Source organism: Zalophus californianus, chromosome 1 (assembly GCF_009762305.2).
Source record: "Zalophus californianus isolate mZalCal1 chromosome 1, mZalCal1.pri.v2, whole genome shotgun sequence".
In the NCBI taxonomy this organism is placed as follows: domain Eukaryota; kingdom Metazoa; phylum Chordata; class Mammalia; order Carnivora; family Otariidae; genus Zalophus; species Zalophus californianus.
Genome location: NC_045595.1, coordinates 23,044,869 through 23,066,161, shown reverse-complemented (window position 1 = coordinate 23,066,161; position 21,293 = coordinate 23,044,869). Strand labels below are relative to the sequence as shown.

The following is a 21,293-nucleotide window of genomic DNA, read 5'->3' as shown; positions in this document are numbered from 1 at the left end:
CCCCAGGCCAGCACGGGACCCAGCGCACCTGGACCCAGGTGTGCTGCATGAACGCCAGTCTTCCAGAAGTCACAAGGTGGTAGCAAGGATACAGAGAAACACTTGGAGAAAGACTAAAGAGAGCCCGGTTATCAACAGAAAAGTATTCATTGGCAATTTTGCCAATGAAATGAAAGCAAGTCTGAGTGAAGGCTCCTATATCTGAGCTGTTTTTGGAGACGCCTCATGATTCACACCCAAATCACACAAGATTAAAGAAAATACTGGATAAAATCAAGCCAAACATGAAGTTCAAGGGAAAGATTTTATTGGACAAATTAGAAAAATATTGGTATTGTGCTTCAAAGAAACCCACTTCTTTCCTCTGGCTGCAGGGGCAAGAAACAGCCTCGGTGGCAGAGGGAGAGGGAAGCGGAGTTATTCTAAGTGAGCTGGCGCCATCCTCCCGTGCTGGTGCTGGCCACAACCCCACACTCACCCACCGTGCAAATCTGGCAGGCCTGGCCAGAACCAAGGGCAACGTCCATTTATAATGAGGACTCATGAGGGCGTGGGACAGAGGCGAGTCGGGTTGGAAGGAGGGTTCCCCACCCCAGGTAGCCAGGGGAGCACGGCTGGCTGTCCCTAGCTGTGCGGGAGGGGTCTGAGCAGGGGAGTCTGATGTCCGGTGCAGATGCCTGGTTTCCAGGGCAAGCTCACAAGTAACGTTTTCCAGAAGGACCCAAAAGAAGTGGAAACAAACAGCGGCTTTAGAGGGTCCCTTCTTTGGCTCACCTCCTGAGTCCCTCCTGTGTGCTGAGGGGGCTGGTGCTTAGGGAAAAGGAAGGGGAAAAACGTTCTGCCTTTGTTGTGGGAGTAAGCAAAACTGAGATGAACTGACCACTCGTGCACGCCAGCGCCAGGAGAGTTCCATCCACGTGGACAGACGCTTAGCTAGCTGACCTATCACTCTTCCGTTACCACAATTCTTACTATTACTTGTATTGATACTTTTGAAAACAGACAAACAACAACAACGAACTTAGTTCCCGCACATGGGAGAGCTCAAAAAGAACCTCATGGTACAGTTGTCATCTACCTGTCTTCCAGACCAGAGATGGCCTAGCAAACTGACACTGTGTGCGCGTGAGTGCCTGCATGTGTGTGTGTGGGCGTGTGTACAATCCTCGCCAACGTTTATCATAGCAGTCTGAAGCAACCGAATCATCAAAAAGTGTCCTTTAGATCCTCCAAAGTATCCACCACCACAACATCCTCCAACCTTTATAGCAGCAGAGCACAGATCGATAGAGCTAGCAAAATAACAGAAACACGAAGCCGGTGTGACCACCACTGTCCCCATGATGTCCCAGGGCCTGCTTTGTCACACAAGGCTTTTTGCATGCATTATCCCATTTACTCTGACAACAAAGCTACGATCTCTACGTTATGGTTACGGCAGGATCCCAAGAGAAAATGAAGCTCAGAGAGGCTGGGTGACTAACCCAAAGTCACACAGACAGGATATGGCAAGACAAGAGTCAAGGGCAACCTGTGTGTTGCTAAAGTTGAGTTCTTCCCACTTCACCGCTGTCTTTTGTCCAAGAGGAAAATATAAAACTTAAGGCAGAGTCCACATCCACTTATCGATCACACTCAGGTGGGTTCGTTCATGTAATCCTCAATGGTTGGCATCACTCCAGACCACTCCTAAGTACCTCATGAAATCAGGGTCAGAGATTGATAAACGGCCTGGCCATTCCTTATGTTCTTTTTTTGTAAAGATTTATTTTATATTTGAGAGAGAGAGAGAGAGTGTGCGCACAAGAGAGAGTGAGGGGAGGGGCAGAGGGAGAAGATCTTCAAGCAGATTCTATGCTGAGCGCGGAGCCTGAAGCGGAACTCCATCTCATGACCCCGAGATCATGACCTGAACAAAACCAAGAGTCAGATGCTCAACTGACTGAGCCACCCAGGTGCACCCCTTATGTTATTATCATGGATCAATTGCAAAGTGGTCCATCTGGTTTGGATTTTCACAGGTGAGAGGCCGGGGCATTTGCCTGGGCCATCCCATTTATGGGAACTTGACCCTGGCCATCACTTTTGGTGAAACCATTCACTACAGTGTTTTAGCAGTGAGAAGAACAGAAAGGACTTGTATTTGTGAGCACTTGCACTGTCATGGGATGATGGGTGCTGGCTGCTTGCCCTGCTTTTCTAGAAGCCTTTCGTCTGCCCCCTCAGTGGCCACAGCTCTGGAACGTGTATCAGATGGACTATTTGCAAACAAGCCATTTGTTGCATGACCTGGAGATATAAAAGACCACGAAGGCACTGTGAGTCAACTGAGCAGGTGGGGGCTGCTCATCTCCCTTGCTATAGAGAGAGAGAAGTTACCTTGGTGACTTCTGATGCCTGGTTCCATTTCATTCCTTTTTAAAAAGCTGATAAATAGGAAGCTAATTCATTCAAGGGCAGAGGATCCAGGTTTGATTGTTTTATTGACTCTGTTCCACTCCAGTTTGTAATAAATAGGCACTAGGAGCCCATATTCCACCACAAACACGTAATTCCTCCCACCCTCAACAGACAACCCCGAGTGGCTTGGACATGGGTAACAGGTTAAGCTTTTTAGACTTAAAAATATTTTTAGACTTAAACACCCTTAAGAAATTAGTAGCTTTTTCAATCAGACTTTTCAATCATTCTGAGTTACGTTTGGAATCAGCTAACCAGTTAATGCAACCCTTTTCTGATAAAAAGATTGTTGAAATCAAATATTACCATAAGTCCCATCTTAAAGCATGCATATGAGATCCACATGACATGGCCATGACTCCACAAATAGCACGGCGATTAGAGCAAAGTTGGATGATGATGCCGTTCAAACACCAGCTCTTTCTAGACAAGGATCCACGGGAGAAGCAAACTGGTCCCTGTGATGCTGCCCCAGCAAACATTTGCCCAGTAGACCCTGAGCCACTATTTTCTGATCACGATGAAAGAAACGAGAATGTGTGGGGTGGGTGGGTGCAAGGAAACACGGGTGTGTGTGGCTATACAAAACCACCTACACTTCCTTAACTCTCAAAAGCAGAGTGTACAGTATTATTTTTTTTATGACTTTACATCTTCTGTAAAATTAGCTAAACACACTCAAACCCAAAGGGCTGTCCTTCTTTCAGCACGTTGAAACTAGACCAGAGACAGCAAACACGCTCACCGCCAACGTCCCCCCAGAGTCCACAGGGGAGACTATCAGCAGCCCAGCGCTTCCCAACCATTGAGCCTGGCCGCCCCTCGGACCCCTCCTCAACACAGTGCTCCAGGCAGCCTCTCCCCAGGAGGCAGGGTGGACAAGGACACCAGGGGCTGTCCTGGATCTGGCCCGACCCCACTCACTTCAGAAGGAAAACGGTTTACACATCAGGTCACCAAACAATGCTACTGGATATGGCTTAGGCAGGGAACGGAGAAAATCTCCACTGTTCAAATTAAACAAAAAAGGCATTGTTGAATATCTTCAACACAGGAGGCACTGAGCTCAGGCCATGGAATTCAGGGGCAAATCCCACCGTAATGAATTTCCAGGGATCCTGGGTCTAATTTGTTGTGTCCAATGTAACTTGTAATAAGTGGGTCTCGCTGGAGTGTGAGAGATCGTTTGTTATATAAAGGTACCCATTATGATGGGTTTAAATGTCTGGAGTTAAATTTTTTTTGCATGTGTTGGCAGATGTGAAATAAATTAAAAAATGCACATAGATATATACTGATTTATATACAAAAGAATGATACTAAATATATTTATCCTACATCACTTATGTATTATGTGTCAAAATACTATAAATTCAACTTTCAAAATAAACACCGATGCAAAGTGTCATCACTGTAGAACCGAAGAAAATCTCTTAAAATCATAAAAGGAGAGACATAGAAACAGGCATTTCTCTTACCAGTGGTCTGAGTTCTGGATGCGTCAGGATATATCCATTATTTGTGATTGCAAAGGCATAACCGTGAATCCCTAACTGTAAGAAGAAGTGAGAAAGAAACCTTCATTATCTGGCTCCCTGGTGGATTCACAAAGCGTAAAGCAGCCCGACATTTAGTAATTTACAGCTTAAACTTGGCATTCATAACCCTTATCAGCACAATATTTCATTAAAATGAATGCAAGGCGTTGATCCTTGACATTTGGTAGAAATGAAGACCTGTCACAGGATAAGCTCGGCAAATAGCACAATTTAAAATGTCACATCCCATGTTGGCATCCAAGGGCCTTACTTTGATTTATTTAAAACAAAAACAATTCCTTTTTTTTTTTTTTTAAAGAAAGTAGCTGATGTTTCTGGTAAGACCCTCTGTCAAGCAAACAGAGTTTTATCCACATGGGTGTCTTCCATCTCCCCATGATAAGGGGAGCAAAGGGGAGGCCTCCTCTGATTCACATCTAGACTTCCTACAAGTCCACACCCATAGGGGCCATCTCGAGCATGCACGAGGCAGTCATTTTCCATAATTCTTCAAGGATAAAAGTGTCCCCACCAGCCCAGAAAGGAGCCTGCCAACCCCTTTTTATATCCTGCCAAGCTTTTCCATGCATGCTTCCATCGACACAGAGCCTGGGTCATTTTCTATGCAGAGCCTCACTTAATTTATGTTTTCTGACTAAATGGGACTATGGGAAATAGTTTGAGAGCAATGAAATGTTTTATTAGCTTTAAAAAGTATGTAATCAAATTTAACACTGCACTTATTTAAATAATAATCCCGGCTTTTTGACAATATTTCTATTACACAGTTGACTGCACCCATTGGCTACAATAAATTTACCTACAAATCATTCATGTATTAAAATGGCCCCTGGCATAAAACCCATACTGATCTCTCTCTCTGAAGAAAGAAAATGCAACCCACTTTGCCAGAGTCGTGAAAGGGGAGAGGAAAGAAAAAAAAAAAAAACCTCTATTTTTTCCGACAAGTTATTTCATAGTTCTGAGCCCTTACTGTTCCTTTTCTTTCAAATTCTCTGCCGCTCACTTTTTTGAATATGATACTATTAAATGATCCAGACAACAGAGTTTACAAACCACGAATGACCCTGTCTGCTTGTTAGCTTAACGTCAAGGTGATGTGGAATTAACCTCAGAGAATTTAACACCGACAATTAAAAGTTTCCCTTGCATTACATAAAGCAAATATGCACGTGGTCGTCAAGGGCAACAGACATTTTCTCCTGGAGTTACCTTGCACAGCAAGTCTTAATAAGATTCTACAAGACTCTAATGATAAAGTATATTTCATTATTCTGTGAAAGATAAACCAGAGATTTCCTTTCCTTTGAGATGTATATCGTCTCTTTCATCTTGTCTCTTGGAAAAATGTCAGACACAGTCAACACTGAATTAATTACCATTATTATGTCCCAGTTTAATACGGACTCAAGGGGTCAAAAAGGACTCAGGGAGTTTGACTTTTTTCCATTAAAGACAAAAGTGGTATTTGATTGGAAAGGCAAACTCAAAATTCGACCAAACAAGTGATATTTTATAGTCAGCTAATATATTCAGTGCCTTCTAACGCACGTTACTTCAGTTCTTGGTTTGCTTGTAGGAGGTAATATTCAGAAGAAGATAGAACTCCTTGTATATGCTCTCTTTAAACTCTGCTTTTCTTGCATGGTACTAATCGAAATGACAACTATTATTTGTGAGGTTGATTATAAGGAATCAAGATATCCATCAAGCAAGACTGATTATTTCATGCCTGCCTCCACAATGGCCGAAGTCAAACCATGTGGTCAAACTGGTGGTTGGGATGGAGGGAAGAGGAGCAGGGAAGGGAGAAAGTGGAGAAGGGGGAAGTGGGAAACAATGAGGGGAACGGACTTGAGCCCAGATCCCACACAGCGGACCTACACCCTGCTTCCTTCCCTGGAATGCAAAGGCTGCGCTGACTTCCCACCCAGCATCCTCCACTCATTGTCCAATGGCTCTCCCCGCCTCCCGTTGCTCATTGGTGCCACCTACCGGAATCTGCCTTTGCTGTGCCCCTGCCCCCCACCAAGAAGCCACCAGAACTCCCTTCTCTACTATGGCCACTGGCCACCTGATGGCTGGCCCTGCCCTACAGAAAGCTCTCTTGAATCTTCCCAGTTGTATTGGCCGACTGCCCTCCCTCCTGACACTCTCAATGCCCTCAGCCTCCAGGCCCCATACACCCGGGTATCCTCTGTTTCTAGGATCCTCATTCTCCGCCCACCCTCAAGCACTCTTTTCCCCCCAAGCTTCTATCCCCAGGGCCCTTTGTCTGCTTTGGCTCTCTTCCCCGATACGCTTCAGCAAGCACCTGGATGCTGCTGATCCCTGGGTCTGTGCTCCAGCTGTAGCCTCTCCCCTCATTGGCAGGTCCAAGTGTCCAACAGTGTCCAGGGCATCTCTACCTGGACATCCCCCAGGTGCCTCAGACTCGCCCAGCCCAACATGGTGGGTGCTGCTCTTTCTGCTCCTCTCTCTCTGTGGGAGTACCATCCATCCACCCAGACTCTTAAGTTAGAAACTAGAGCATCAGCCTTAGACTTTTCTTTCTTTCATCCCTAACTTCTTAATCCAAGTAATCACTACTTTTTCTGGCAGAAATTACTCAGATTCATTGCTGCTTCCCCACCCCACCATCCATGTAGATTTAATGTAATAGATTTCCACAATGGGCCTAACTGCTCTTCGTGCCTCAAAGAGAGGCCCCAACCAAGCTATCCTCCAGATTGATCAAGGTCAAAACAACTGTGACCCTGTAGCTCCCCCGTATAAAACCATTAAAGACCTCTTTCATGTGTAAGATAAAATTCCCAGGGCTATCCATCAGGTCTCCTGGGGCCTGGTCCCTACCCATCTCTATGTCCTTCCACGCAATGCTTCTTAGGGTACATGGCAGTGACAACAACCCCCTTGCAGTTTTCTCTCCCACCCACACCTTTACTCATAAATGTCAGCTGTCTAGGGCACCTCTCCTTCCCATCTTCCCCAGTTAATTCTCACCCATGCTATAAGCTCAGCATCGGGATAATGTCCCATAAAAAGTCTCTGCTGACTCTCCCCATTGCTCCTTCCTTTCCATACCATGTTTCCATAAAACCTTGAGAATGTTTCCACTACTACCTTCACCCTAATGCATGAAAATGGGACACCTACTTCTTTGCCTCTCAGCCCTCGCTGGTTCTTTCTCTCCTCTGCCTTGTTCTCAATGAGGCAGTGCCTCCCCCATCACAATGGGCTCTTTGTGGGCATGGAGCATCTCACTCATCTTTGACTTCTACAGCCCCTAGCATAACATCTGGCACACGGCACGTGCTCCAGTAAGGTTCATGAGTATTTAAGACTTTTACCCAAATATTGTCTAGTTCGTCTTTAAAGTTTGAACTAAAGTAAGTAATACAAATGAGCCAAAAAGGGGAAGGTGATGTGCCACAGCAGGTGCACAGTGGGTCCTTGGCAAGGCTGTACCTGAGAAAGTCATCCTGACATTCAGAAACTGTCTGGCTAAAGTCTTTCCCAGGAGAACAAAACATCACAATGTTTTGTTGCTTGGTTGGTGGCATGTGGACATAACCTAATGGAGACGTAAGAAGAGAAATCCTGAGTAAGCCTCAAAACGCGTTCTGTGGATGAACCTCTCAGAAAGCCAAAAGCTTACAGTAAGACAATGCCCAACCTTTATTGTTGGCCACACATCAGTATCCTGATGAAATCTCTAATTTTTGTTTCATCTGAACTAGATCCAGTCTTCCTGTCCATTCTACCGTGCAGTCCTATGGAGTAAGAGGAACAAATCAGACACAGGGCCTTCCAGCACTTGGGGCTGCCCAAAGGGCCCTCATCCCGAAGCATGCTCTCCTAGAGTCCGGGATCCTCATGGTCCAACACCCCAGGGAAGGAGGTGCTTCCCTTCCAAGTGCAGAGCCTTTGGGCTAATGAAGTGAACCCAATTATAAAATGGCTCATTATGTTAACAGAGGTTATGGTGTCTGGAAGTTATTGCTAGGGTGTCTGGAATTCTTAATAAAAATTACAGGAAGTCTGATTGCTTGTGGGAAAAATCTATGAAGCTAAGGGAAAAGAAAGAATTCTATCTTCTGGGAAAACCCCAAGAGCCAAGAGCTGACTCATCTTTACAAGGTGTTAATCAAGAGGGAGCGGTGTGATCCACACTCGGCTCCCTGGAGCTCTTCTCCTGGATGAGAAGAGCCTGTTCAGCTGTGGCTGTCCCCGGCTGATGTGCACCCCGTTTCCCAAGTCTCTCTGTGGGAATCAGAGGAGGGCCGACTCAGGCTCAGGTAGGTCATACCTGTGTTTCCACTTCCCAGCCTGACCCTTGCGGGGAAGCATGCAGCAGAAATGCCTCTACTTCAGGCACCGCTGGTGAATTTTCTGTAGCCGATCGTCCTCTATTCTGTGGTTAGACTTTATTTCACTCATCTCTGATTAGCTGAGTTATGTTGAGAAAGTTATTTTAAGAATCCTCAACTAAGAATGGGGCCGAGTGACACCCAATTCAGGGGAAGCATAGTAATGATTCAATGGGAATGGGGCCTTTAAAACCCCTTTACCATACCAAACACACAGTGAAAAGCTCAATGAATGTTTTATTGTCTTATTTTTAACTCATATTATTTTTAGTATTTTAACTATCATTTCAACTGCTACTATTATTACTGCCATTTATTGTTCCTAATGGCTTCAGGGTAGTAGCAGCTAAAACCCTGGCTTGCTAGTTGTGAGACTTGGCACGCTATTTAAGCTTTGGGTGCCTCAGTTTCCTTAGCTATAAATGGGGGTGATGGCAGCGTCCACCTATGATTAAGGGACACAGTGCTGTAAAGAGCTCAGCACGATGCCTGGTAAAGGAAACTCTGAGGACACATAGATGCACAAGGGTCGTCATTACCCCTTTCCTATCATGTTCCTCCTGTCAGGATTGTTGGGCATATATCCAGTGGTGGCCCTGTACTTGAGTTTCTACATATTCTCATAGGAAATAAGAGGCTTAAGAAATGTTTGGAAACATTCTCTAAAGATGGGCTGCCCTTTCTTCAACACTGAGCCAGGAATTCTGGGCATCTGGGTTTGGGGATTTCAATACAAGTAAGGTCCACTGTCTTTAGGGGCCTCAAATCCCTCCTTCATTCCCGTGGCTTTCAGCCCCTGGGGGAGCTACACAGTTTCCAACACTTGACTATGTGGGTTAAGATCAGCCAGCTGCCCTATCATACCTCTGGAAACTTAACTCCCAGCTGTAGAAGCCTTGGTGGTGGATGAAGCAGATTGTCAGAGGCCCAGGGTGGCAGGAGGACAGAGGGCCTTTGTCATCTCAGTTACCCAACCAGGAGTGTTCTTTTTAGGTCAGAGTTCATTTCCTCTTGTTATGAAGGTGGCTTTCTAATCTTACCAGCTAAATGGCATCAGCATATGGGAACAGACATGCCTTGCTTGTTCAAAGACGTTTCCTCTTCTAGGGGTGGAGCAGGTGCTAAGGGCCAGACAGAAGGTGCTGGGAAGAGTCAGACCCTCTAGGGACTCTGAGAAGCCTGGGCCATTATGTAGGGGTAGCCCTGGGCTTCTGGATGGTGGCCATGGTGCTGGTGTCTGTGCTGAGAGGAGCCCCAGAAGGCAGGGGTGCCCATTGCCCCAGGCTGAACAATCCCCATGGTGCTCACTCCTCAGCTATCCTTCATCTTCCCATGCACTGTTTGACTTTCTTAAAAAAAAAAAAAACAAAAAAAAAGAAACAAAACAAAACAAAACCAGAATGGAGAGCAAGATGATTTTAGGTGGCATGTGGGCCTGGTATTGAACTTACTAGCCAGGATCACTAGTGAGAGCCAGCTCTTTTTAAATTTCTTCCATCCTTCCAATTATATTAAAAAGAAAGTTTCCACTTAGTATATCTTTAACACTTGCCTTTCATATTACCTTAAAAAAGAGAGAACAGACCTCAAGTTCAAAATCTTAGATTACCAAGCCATCATTTAATACTATTTCTTTAATGTTTTGTTTTGTTTTGTTTTGTTTTACAATTCTTCTGTAGTGGCTGATGACACTGGCTTTACAAATGAACTATTATGTAAATAATGGTACAGATGGTACATAAGCGTAGCAACAAATCATGAAGTGTTATGTGAATGGCTGAGATATTCCTTAAGCACAGGGGTCTAGGAGTTACACAGACCTGGCTCAAATCATACTCACCACTTCCTATTGCTGTGGCCCTGAGCTCTGTGGACAGAAGCCCCATGAACCTGAGTATCCTTAGGAGCAGAATGGATACAACAGCACTGCACTTATCTAAGAGGCACCTGGTACCATGATGTGGGTCATGCACTTTGCACAGTGCCTAGTCCTGGCAAATGTCATCCGCTAATAATACACCACGAGACACCACCCAGTACCACAAAATGGTGCTTTTGTAAACAGCCATTTTATGCATCTCTCATTTTGCATCCAACCCGCTGAGGGCTGACCCGATTTGGCCGCAGCTGTCCGCTCAGCTGACTTGCTCAGATAAGAGTCTGCCAGGATGCCTGGTGACGGGCTGAGCCATCGGCTTGCTCTTGTCCTGACCCCTGTCCAAAGGTAAGCCTGCCCTTGTTGTCAACTGCCTACTGCATATGACTTTGTATTATAAGCCTTTCCCTGTGTCTTTCAAAACTCTTGGAAAACCCCATTTTTAAAGGTGGCAGAGGATCCCAGAGTGTGGTTACCTAGTCATTCGGTTCACACGATTTGGTTGGGCATTCCATTTTAGCGAGGGTTCAGTGGGTGTGAAGGCCACAGGCGCCTGAAGCTGCATGGGAAAGGTATCAACAGCGCTCTGCTGGCAGTATCCCATATAGAAGAAGACCGGGAGGCCGTGCGTCAGACCTGCCTCCTTGACCAGTGTGTTCCCATTGTTCCCAATTAATGATAACGGTCAATTCTTCATGCCCATATGAGATAACCATATTGTTATCACCACTGGAGAGAAGAACTAAGGCTTTGAGAGACTTGTCTACTCAGAGCTCCTCAGTGTTGGAGCTGGGATCCTGGCGTATCTGCTTCCAGAGCACTAACCACACTGTCTTCCTCCTGCTGAGGCCCAAGAAGGTCCCTGGCCCCTCACAACTGTGGCGAATCAGGCTCAGCCTGTCAGGGAAGGAGGTGGTAAGGAAGGGGACTCTGTTAGCCAGTCAACAATCTCAGATTCCTGGCCCAAAGGAGTTTTCCTGCCTCCGGATGAGGGCAAAGGGAGTCCTGATCCATCCAAGAGTGGACCAAAGAAGAGACTGGCAAGCCAGTCTGCCCAGGGCTGGGGAAGAGGGCACGGGTGTGGTTTCTACCCTTGTGCAGTCAGGGGAACCGTGTCCATCCAATGAATGCCTCTCAGGACAGGAGCAGGGCCGCTCTCTGCCCCCCTCCCCTGCACCCCCGTGTTTGCATACACACAGAGCCAGCTCTTGGGCAGTTAGGCACTGCTGTGGTGGGGCTTCAGGGGACTTTCTTCCATGGAGCTGCCACAGGGAACAACTGAGAGTTTTCCATATGGAGTTCAAGGCCTCTCTGGGTCATCTTTTTAAAAGGACATGTCACTCCCCTTGGCTAACTTGTGTATCAGAAAAATATAATGATCACATCTCAACTTATGATTCCACATGTGATTGCTCAGGCGGGGTTACGGGAGCTCATTAAGGTGCAGCTGGTACGAGGACAAGCTGAGTTAGGACAACACGGCTTGAAAGGACCTGGAGCCTGGAGCTTGGCTGTGGTGGAAACCAGGCCCCTGGTATGTCCAGTGCTCTGTCCATTGCTCTGTTTTCACTCAAGTGCTGATCTAACCACAGCAGTGTACCTTGAGCAGCCAGAGGACATAAGGACCAATTGATGTCATTCTCGTGGACCCCAAGATGGCTACTGCGACCAGTCACCTTCGTGGAGACTTGCCACCCCTCTGCCATCATCAGCGCAGGGGCCAGTGCCGTCCATCAGCTTGGGGCGGATGCTTGTGTGGGGCCCGCCTGCCCCAGATGGGGCAGAATCCAGTCCGCAGACAGCTGGGAAGTCACCTGGAGCTGGGGATGCCTGTTCTCACGGGGACAGAGTTAGGCCTGGCTGAGGGTGGCAGCACTGGGATGGCCCACAAGAGCCACCTCTGTCCCAAATGTAGAAGAACTAAATGAACTGAAGGAACAGTGCTGGGAACGGAGTGCCAGGAATGCAGTGTGGGCCGGATAAAGGGGCAAGCGTGACCTCCCTCTCTCCCCGAGGTAGGGCTGGCCTCACACGCAGAGCAGGGCTCAGGCGTGTCCACCCCGTTCTGAGTCCCTTCCATCTGTGCTCCCTCACCTTGCCATGCTCTTATGCTGGTCGAGGCTCCCAAAGCAGTGGCCCACTAAGGCTTGCTGGTAATTTTGTTCCAGAATTACCTACTCCACCCCCTTGATTACACCCAGAGTTAAAGAGAAGAAACTTACGATTGTCTTAGTGGATTTTAATTTAGAATTAGGAAAAGAGTATTAATTGGTATGTACACAATTACCTTCCAAGATAGAGGGGACACTCAAGCAATAGAGTCAGAGACCATTTCTCTTTGTGCCTCATTGGGTTCCTGCTAAGAAGTAACATATTTTAGGGGATCCTCAGATTGGGGTGAGTTAGGACTGGTTTAGAAGACCATCAGAGATATAGGACCTGTGTAGACCTGCATAAACATACAGATTCCCATGGACCCATAAAAACCTGGGCAGCACGTGTAGACCTACTCAGATCTGCCGCAACTGTTACTGTTCTTCCTACCAGGAAGAGAGTAGAGGGGGCTCTTTCCTTCCTGTTTTTATTACCACTATGGCAGACTGTGAAAGTACCTTAGACACTTGGCCCTTGACTATTAGGTGACGCATTACCTTGTACTTGGGAATGGTCTTCAGAAGCTCTTTTACTGGGACATCGGTGCCGACCACACCCAGAAGAATGCCCTTCGATCTCTGCTGAGAAACAAACAGTAAGCAACAACAACAATAATGAGTTACTTTGCTGGAAGAAGCAGAATCGAGTGAGGAGCCAACACACCACAGGTCACCGTCTGGTGCCTTTTCGAAGCTTCCAGAGATTGAGGATTAACCCAGACTTCTACGAGGCCCCTCTTCTATCCCCCACCCCAACCTGCAAATATTGCTGGACACAAATGGTAGCTTCTCAGGCCAAACGCTCACTATGGTACCTTTCCACACACACCCATACCAAGATGCCCTACCAGACATTCTCTTCTCCCTCCTGAAAATTCAAAATTAACGTGTAGAAGCACAAAAGTTTTAGCAGCTAGGGGTTATGAGCATTAACCAGTTTATTTTATGGAAGCTTTCTCCAGGAAAGACTTAGCCTAACTGCTCTCTCAATTTCCACTGCCATCTGGCGCCCAGGGGGAAAGATGGAATAACTCTCACACCTGTAGCAGCATGTTGGAACCAAGGACCAAGGTGAAGGAATAGGCCTCCAGGGAGGGTCCCAGTTTCCAAAGTCAGCGTGATGTGTTGAAACAGTAGGGGTCAGAAAGACCTCCTGGAGGAAGACACAAATTGCTACTGTCCATTGTTTCTCTCCAGTTCAAATCCACCTGGAACCTCAGAAGGTGACCCTTTTTAGAAACAGCGTGTAATCCCTTCGAGGCGAAATCATCCTGGATTTAGGATGGGCCCTGTATCCAACAACTGGCGTCCTTATAAGGGGACAGAGAGGCCCATGAGAGGAGAAGGCCACGTGGAAATGGAGGCAGAGCTGCCACAAACCGAGGAACATCCGGGCACTGGAAGGATCTTCTAGAGCCTTCTGAGGAAGCACGGCCCTGCCAACACCATGATTTTGGGCTTCTAGACTCCAGAACTGTGAGAATAAATTTCTATTGTTTTAAGTCACCCCATATTTGTGATCCTCTGTTACCACAGCCCAAGGAAACTAACACAGGGCTGGTCGCTATACATCGGGGAGGGGTCATCCAATCACACACAAGGATTCTCTCTGGGTTTTGCCTTCCATTGGTCATTTCACAACTAATTTTGGGAAAAGTGCTGCATACTGTCACATGACATCTCCCAGAAGTCCGCTCGTCTATTCTTGATGTCGTGATTCTAACAACAGAATTAAAAGTGAGGAAAAGTGATAGATCCCCCATCCTAACTTAACATAAATAAGAAAGGTCACCAGAGCTTGAGTCAGAGGGTGTCTGAGATGGCAACCCTCCTAGCATCACACAGGAACATGGCTGCTGTACTCACGGTTTCATTCTGCTTACTAAACACAGGCATGGCGACCGTGGTCATCAGGACGAGGCCCTGATCATCGGCAAGCTGGATGGAGAGAAAAGTCAGTTACCCGGGAATGATCTGGAAACAACAGATGGCTGGTGGCCATGGTCCTTGACTGGCTCATAGTTTCCTGACCAGGGCCATTGGGAATGGACCACTGCCTACTCAGGCTGGTAACCTAGAAGAGAGTGCGACATCCCTCTACTCTCACTAGCAGATAAGGATCCCAGTCCATGGCTGGGGAAACAAAGTCAGTTGCCATCAGTCAGTCCAGCTGATCTGTTACTGCAATCAGCCATTTGGGTTCAAAGAAAGCCTGGTTTGGATCTTAGTGATTCACTTCATTTTATGACCACAGATTGATTTTATCCTTTTACTTTGCAGACATTTGTGTGCAATACCAATGCTTCTCCTTAATCTGAAAATTGAGGATCAGAAAACATGAGCATAAGGGGTTTTATGAGTTGCCCCTGCCCTGCTGGAAACAACGGAATCTGGAATCATTTATTCTCCCCGAGGTAGCTGAGTCAAGGCCTTTTGGTACCTCTACACATCTCTGTGTGCCAGCCCCAGACAGGAAACAAAACAAAAACAAAACACAACAAATAGCTTTATCATCTGATCCTTAAAATCACTGCTAAGAAGCTAAATATTTCTCCTGGAATAACAACCCTTGAAGGAGGGCAAACAATACACTTCTGGGACCATCTGAATTGCATACAAATGCATTGAGACTCAGCATCACATCTGCTTTTCACACAGTGTTCGGAGATAGGCAGGAACCCTACTCTGCCCCAATAACAAATGGGGAAACACAGTCCAGGACCACAGTAGGCTTGGGTCCAAGACAACCTTGGCTTTGAATCTTTATTAGCTGTATTTGTTAAGCCTCCATATCCTCATAGGAAATAATGCCAATTATTCCCCAGCGTTGTTGCCATGAAGATAAAACGTGAAACTGCCCAGCACAGTGCCTGGCATGAGAATGTGCTCAAAAGATGCTGGTTTCTTTTCCATGCCTGCGAGGTCATGTGGCTAGTAAGTAGCAGAGTCCAGAGTGAGACCAAGGCATGTGACACTTGTGACAGGGACCAAAATTACCATAGCAAGTCTGGTGGGAGAGAGATCCTTTCTAGTTGGCCCATTCTAGCCTCACATGAAACCATCTGTGAATGAGAATCCACTATCTTCAGTGGACAGTGTTTTCTGATTGTGTGAGTACTTCTCCATAGCTTTAGTTCCATACAAAAATCAGGTGTTGTTCCCTCAATCTTCTTGGGAAGAGGCATTTTAAAGAGAAGATTCTAAAACCTAAGGGCCCCCACAGACTGAGGTCTCCATGGACTGGCTGGCCTTTGGAGAAAAGGTCATCAAACTCAGTCCATCTTCCACCCATCTTGTTCTTTCAATGGATTCTTCAAGCTACAGGTATATAGGGTATAACATGGTTCACAGAACAGCAGCATGACTGCGTTAGAAATGAATAATCCTGAACCCCACTCTAGACCCTCTGAATCTGAATGTTTCAATAATTAGTATGCATATTAAAATTCAAGGAGCATTATTATAGGGCAATCCTTTCTACCATCAGTACTCATGATAGCTCAAGAGAAGCTTGTAGGCATAGGGAAGGGCTCCTACCAGAGACAGATGGCGCCATGTTTTAGCCATCTCTGTCAAGGTGGACCTGTATTCCTCCATGACTAACAAGATGAGGCAAGAATCACACGTTCACTCAAGGGCTGGGAATTTATGGTGTGATGGTTAATTTTATGTGTCAACTTGGCCATGGTGCCCAATGTTTTGATCAAACACCAGTCTAAATGTTGTCCTGAATGTATCTTTCTAGATGTGATTCACATTTAAATAAGCAACCTTTGATAAAGCAGATGACCCTCCATAATGTGCGTATGTCTCCTCCAATCAGTTCAAGGCTTTAGGAGAAAAAAAAAACAAGTCCCTGAAGAAGAAGAAGGAATTCTGCTTCCCGACTGCCTTCATCCCCTCCTGCTGGACCTTCTAGCCTGCCAACCCACCTTACCGATTTCCAATGTGTCAGCCCCCACAACTGTGCGAGGCAATTCCTTACAATCAATCGCTCTCTCTCCCCCACTCCATATGTATGATATATATACTACAGATAGAAAGAAAAATGTATCTATCCCCTATGCTTCTCTTTCTCTGGAGAGCCCTGAGTGATACACGTGCTAATCATGTAATCTCTTATTTGGGGCAGCCTATTTTGGGTGTGAGAATAAGACAACAAACTTACTACTACATCATAATATTAATAACTAAATAATGTTAACCATGAGATGATAATGACAGTTTGTGAAGACATGGTTCCAACATCTTGCTAAAAATACTTAAAGTATCCCATGGCCACCATTGGGGGTAGGGAAGGCCATTTTCAAAGGCAGAACCAACCCACATAAACACCTCTCTTAGGATTGGAGATCTCCCCATATCCCGACTCCTTGATTAATCCTCAACGCTATACAGAAAACTGATTTGAGCTGATCCATAACCCCGGGCAACTTCCACTTTGCAACTCAAATCAAAATTTCAAGCGATGCCAACATGTATCATGGATGAAATCAAAACACAGCACCGACAATAATGAGAAATGAGGCTTTTTCCTGCAACCAGTAGGACTCAGTTATAAGTCACTGGTAATCATTCTGGCACAGATACAAGATCATGGGAAACTAACTTCCAAATATTAAGCCAGCATATAGTATCAACTTCACTCAGAGGCTAATTCCAAAAGTAATTACGGCCCATCATTACCTTACAAAAAAAAAAAAAAAAAAAATCCCCATAATGTTGCATGTGTGCAGAAACCACTCATTTTTTAACCAGCCTCTGGTAAACAAAGGCACTGCCATGAGCTCGGTCTAGCCACTGTGCTGGGAGGACATGTTCTCTCTCCTGGGGCAGTTCTGGCCCAGACCTGGGCTGGCTTGGCCAGCATTTTAACCTGGAGCCTTCTTGATGTGTACAGCTCACCAGTATGGCCACGAGGGCTGCTGGAGCCTGGGAGTATTAGGGCGTGACATTAAGATGTTCCTTTGCACCCACCAGCCCCATCTCTCCCAGTCTCACAGATCTGGGTTCTGTGAATCTGGAGCGTTTTGTGGAGAAGAAACATCAACTTGAAAGTTAATTTGCACTGTGAGTGCTTTACAATCGAAAAGTCTTTCTGTACTCCTGCCATAGGAAATAGCAGCCAGGGGCAAAGGCGCTGTGTCTAGACCACCAAGCAGGAGTTATGGAGCCAACCGTGGCCAGACTCCCTCTGTCCCCACACGCTAGGGGGTCCCTGCTTTCTTCTGCCCCCTAACCTGTAGTAGCTGCTGAGGCAAAAGCTGCTCATGATTCATACACGTGGCTTCCAAGAAAAACGCAGACACAGAGTCAACATTCACGTTCCAAAGGGTAGGAATGGGAGAGGGAGGTCACCATGGTCCATCCGGGTAAAATCCTATTAACTTAAGTCCAAGTGGGAATCCTAAAATGAACTGCCATTCAACTACATTTGCCCAGGCTTTGAACAGGCCTCCGAAATGGTTGGTTGTGGCGCTCTGTTGTATAATAAGTGTATATTATTCTTCCTATGCTACATAACGGGGACTGTTCTGGTATCAAAGGAAATGATGAATAATAATACCAAACATCTGGTTTATAAAACGCAAACTTGCTCAACAGATTGACTGCTTCCTGTCAGCTTCCCAAGTTAATCATGCATGTGGGCTTGTATGAATATGCATTTGGACTCATGTGTGAGTTACATGCAGTGGTGCCAGGGAACCTTCTACTCCTGATGCTTGGTTCGTTTTCCACCAGTGGCACTGCTGGTCTAGTCATTATCATTTGTTGACTCCCTTGGGAAACATTCCTTGAGCACCAGCTTCTGTGCCAAGTTCCATGCCATGTGCTAGAAGACACCCAGGCAGGAGACGCAGGTCTTACACACCAGGAGCCCCAAGTCCCCCCGAGGAGACAGAAAAGCAATAGGACAGAGGGAGAAATGCTGGCCGGGCCGGGCGCACTGGCCCTAATCACGTGAGCAGAGGTGCCATCTTCTTCAGGGCTACCCCAGACTAAAGTAAAAACATCCAGGAGTTACTGACACCTGTCAGGGTTTTTGTGACAGATTCACAATGCTTCCTGAAAAACAGTGTAATGACGGCAGGGACAAGTTCCTGTTGCAGAGCAGTTCATCCATTTGCTTTAAACTTAAGAAGACGAATCAATGGAACAATGAAGGGGGAGACATTTTTAAAAACTGCCCAGTACTTTTCTCCACCGCCCCTTTTTTGTGCAAATATTACCCCTTTTCTTTAGAGAAATCCTCTTCATCCCTTTCCTCCACAAGGTTCTCTTGGCAACTAACCTCTCCCAGCCTCTCCCAGCCTCTCCCATCTTGCACGTCACGGGGCATCACACCCAGGCTGAGCCAACAGGGACACACACACACACACACACACACACACACACACACACACACACATCACACACCCCCTGCCCAGGCCACCTGCTTTTTTTTTTTTCCCCCCCATCTGGAGTTAATAGGAAAAACTCTCCACTCCCCTTTGCGGACGACTAGAAGAAGGTAAGCCTGACAACCAAGTCCTTGCCCCACAGAAAAGGGACTGGGAAAATAACGTCAACCCAGAGACAGGAGAAGAAATGTGTTTCTGTGTGTGTGTGTGTGTGTGTGTGTGTGTGTGTGTGTGTGTGTGATGGGAGAGAAGGAGGGGCAGGGAGGGAGGGAGAGGGAGTGAGGAAGGGGGACAGGGACAGAGGGAACCAGTCCCTGGATGCCTTCATCCCTAGGCTCAACTCCACACAAGCGGGCTTCCATTATTGGGTTCCTTGAGGCAATGTTTTTTTTTTTTTTTTCTTTTTGCCCAAATGAGCAAGGGTTGGAATTGTAACTCTTATAACAGAAGAATCCTGAATTGCCCAAGTGCCCATCTTGACCATAAATTACCCAGGTAGTTCTAGATACCCATTGAGGTGGTCCCAAGTACCTTGTACAACCCCCACGGGGAGACCTTGCTGAGGCCGGAAAGGCCAAAGGGAGGACGGCCCCAGCAACCTCAAGATGAGTGGTTGTGCGTCCTTTCCACAAGGGAGGAAATTTAGGTATCCCTAAAGTACCCAAATACTGAATGGCAGTGGGCAGTATTCTGGGGGAAATGAGGACTCATTATGATGGCATCAAAACTATTGTCATTAGGATTTTGTGTAAAACTTGGATAATGAATAGATTTTGATAACGAATAGCCTGCTTTGAGAAAAGAACCTGAGTGAGAAGTTGCAGAGCCAGAGTCTGCTCTGACAGAGATGCAAGAACCTGCCAGGAAAGAGGACAGAAAGGGAGACGGGTTGCGGGCACTGCCAGGGACCTGGCAGGGCCCTTTCCACTGGGACCAGTTGTGGTTACAGGGATGCCTGGGGAGCCTCCAATTTGAAAGACACCCGTTGTGTTGCCTCCCTCACATCTCCATTCACATGAAGCTTGCCAGGACCAGTGGCAGGACCCTGAGTCCCCTGTAGCTGGAGGCCCCTGGGGGTAAGGACCAAGCCCTTGAGAAAGAAGGTGAGCTGGAGCCGGGCCCTCAGAAGGCATTTGAACGAGGTAAGGGCAGCATGGCTGACAGCCCATTTGAGGGCTGACAGGTGGTCTTCAGCAGAGCTTCCTGCCATCACTGCTCAGCCCTGGAGGCTTGGGTTCAAATAGAAGTTTGTGCAGAAACGGGGAACCCAGCTCAGGAAGAGAATGGCTCTAAGCCAAGAATAAAGGCCAACTCACCAACTCTTCTCAAAGATTATATTTCTTCTATATGTTGCCCCTTTTAATGTTTATATGTTTTTCTCTTCTTATTAAAGTCAATCAACATACTAACTGTGTTAATGGAGCACATCATATAAATGTATGCCATAATACATAAATATTTTATACATGTGTACATAATTTGTGAGTACACAGCTGGGTTTCTACTGTGTTTTCCAACACCTGGCATGAACACCAACCTGCACTCCATGAAAAGGCACTGCCACCATCTAGTGGCAGTTGGAATGAATTGCAGGTACAAGGTCCTGGGAGATGAGCCTTTTCCAGAGGATAGCCTTACCAATAAAAATGTACTTAAAAGGCAGGCAATGTCACTTAGTTCCCCACCCAGTGGGAGCAAAGACAGGCTATAGAAACTCATGGTTCTTTTAATAACCTGTAGCTTGACAGAGGAAAAAAAATAGTACCAAGAGGTGAAAAAACACAGCTGTGTACATCCTTAAATAGAAGATGATACATTTTGAAAGTAGATTGATTCTTTAAGGTGTGCAGGATCTGAGAATGTGACAAAGGAGTGCGGGAAGGGGAAGGTTTTCTCTTTCCTCTCTCCATGAGCTTAAGTTTACCAATGACTTGGGAATCCCCGAGGGCCATTCTTTTGGTAGCACATGATGAGGGGCAATGGGAACAAGATGGCAGCCATGTCCTTCAGTTTTCACACTCCACGGCAAGGGGTGGGCTGACAGTAGAAAGCCACCAGAATAACACTCTGCAAATTAGTGAGAGCACCAGGGAGTACAGCAGGGAAACAGAGACCTGGAACAGGGGATGTGAGCAGAGTATATGGCCATATAGAGACCCTCCACAGGAGCAAATCCCTGGACCTTGTCTCCTATTCCCAGACCAAAAAGTCCTCTATATCTACCCTTTTGATGCCTATCTATGGCCCTTCCCCCAGTTTTCCCACTCCTTCCCTCATCCCAACATCCTTATCTTCAATATTAAACAGAGATCAGGGAAAGAAATCTAGTAAGAGCCATACTCAATGATGAGCCTTAACTTTCTGTCCTGGAGACACCTCCTTGGCTGGAGATGCAGACACTCTCCAGAGGAAGAACAGGTGCAAGCCACTGAAACGTGGAAACTAAATCCTATTGGTGCATCTTATGCTTGAAA

General features: G+C 46.4%; 1 protein-coding gene across 5 annotated transcripts in view; it reads right to left on the bottom strand.

The window, feature by feature from the left end:
• CACNA2D3 (calcium voltage-gated channel auxiliary subunit alpha2delta 3) overlaps positions 1 to 21,293 on the bottom strand; it is an 891,383-nt gene that overhangs the window by 223,776 nt on the left and 646,314 nt on the right. For 4 of the 5 annotated variants that reach the window (XM_035723841.1, XM_027586868.1, XM_035723840.1 and 1 more), the window contains 3 exons: positions 14,285 to 14,356; positions 12,917 to 12,997; positions 3,939 to 4,013 (listed from right to left, as the gene is read on the bottom strand). The exons of the other annotated variant lie outside the window; for it this stretch is intronic. In XM_035723841.1, the coding sequence (XP_035579734.1) occupies positions 3,939 to 4,013; positions 12,917 to 12,997; positions 14,285 to 14,356 (228 nt within the window). The remainder of the gene's footprint in view (positions 1 to 3,938; positions 4,014 to 12,916; positions 12,998 to 14,284; positions 14,357 to 21,293) is intronic. 5 annotated transcript variants of the gene reach the window in all.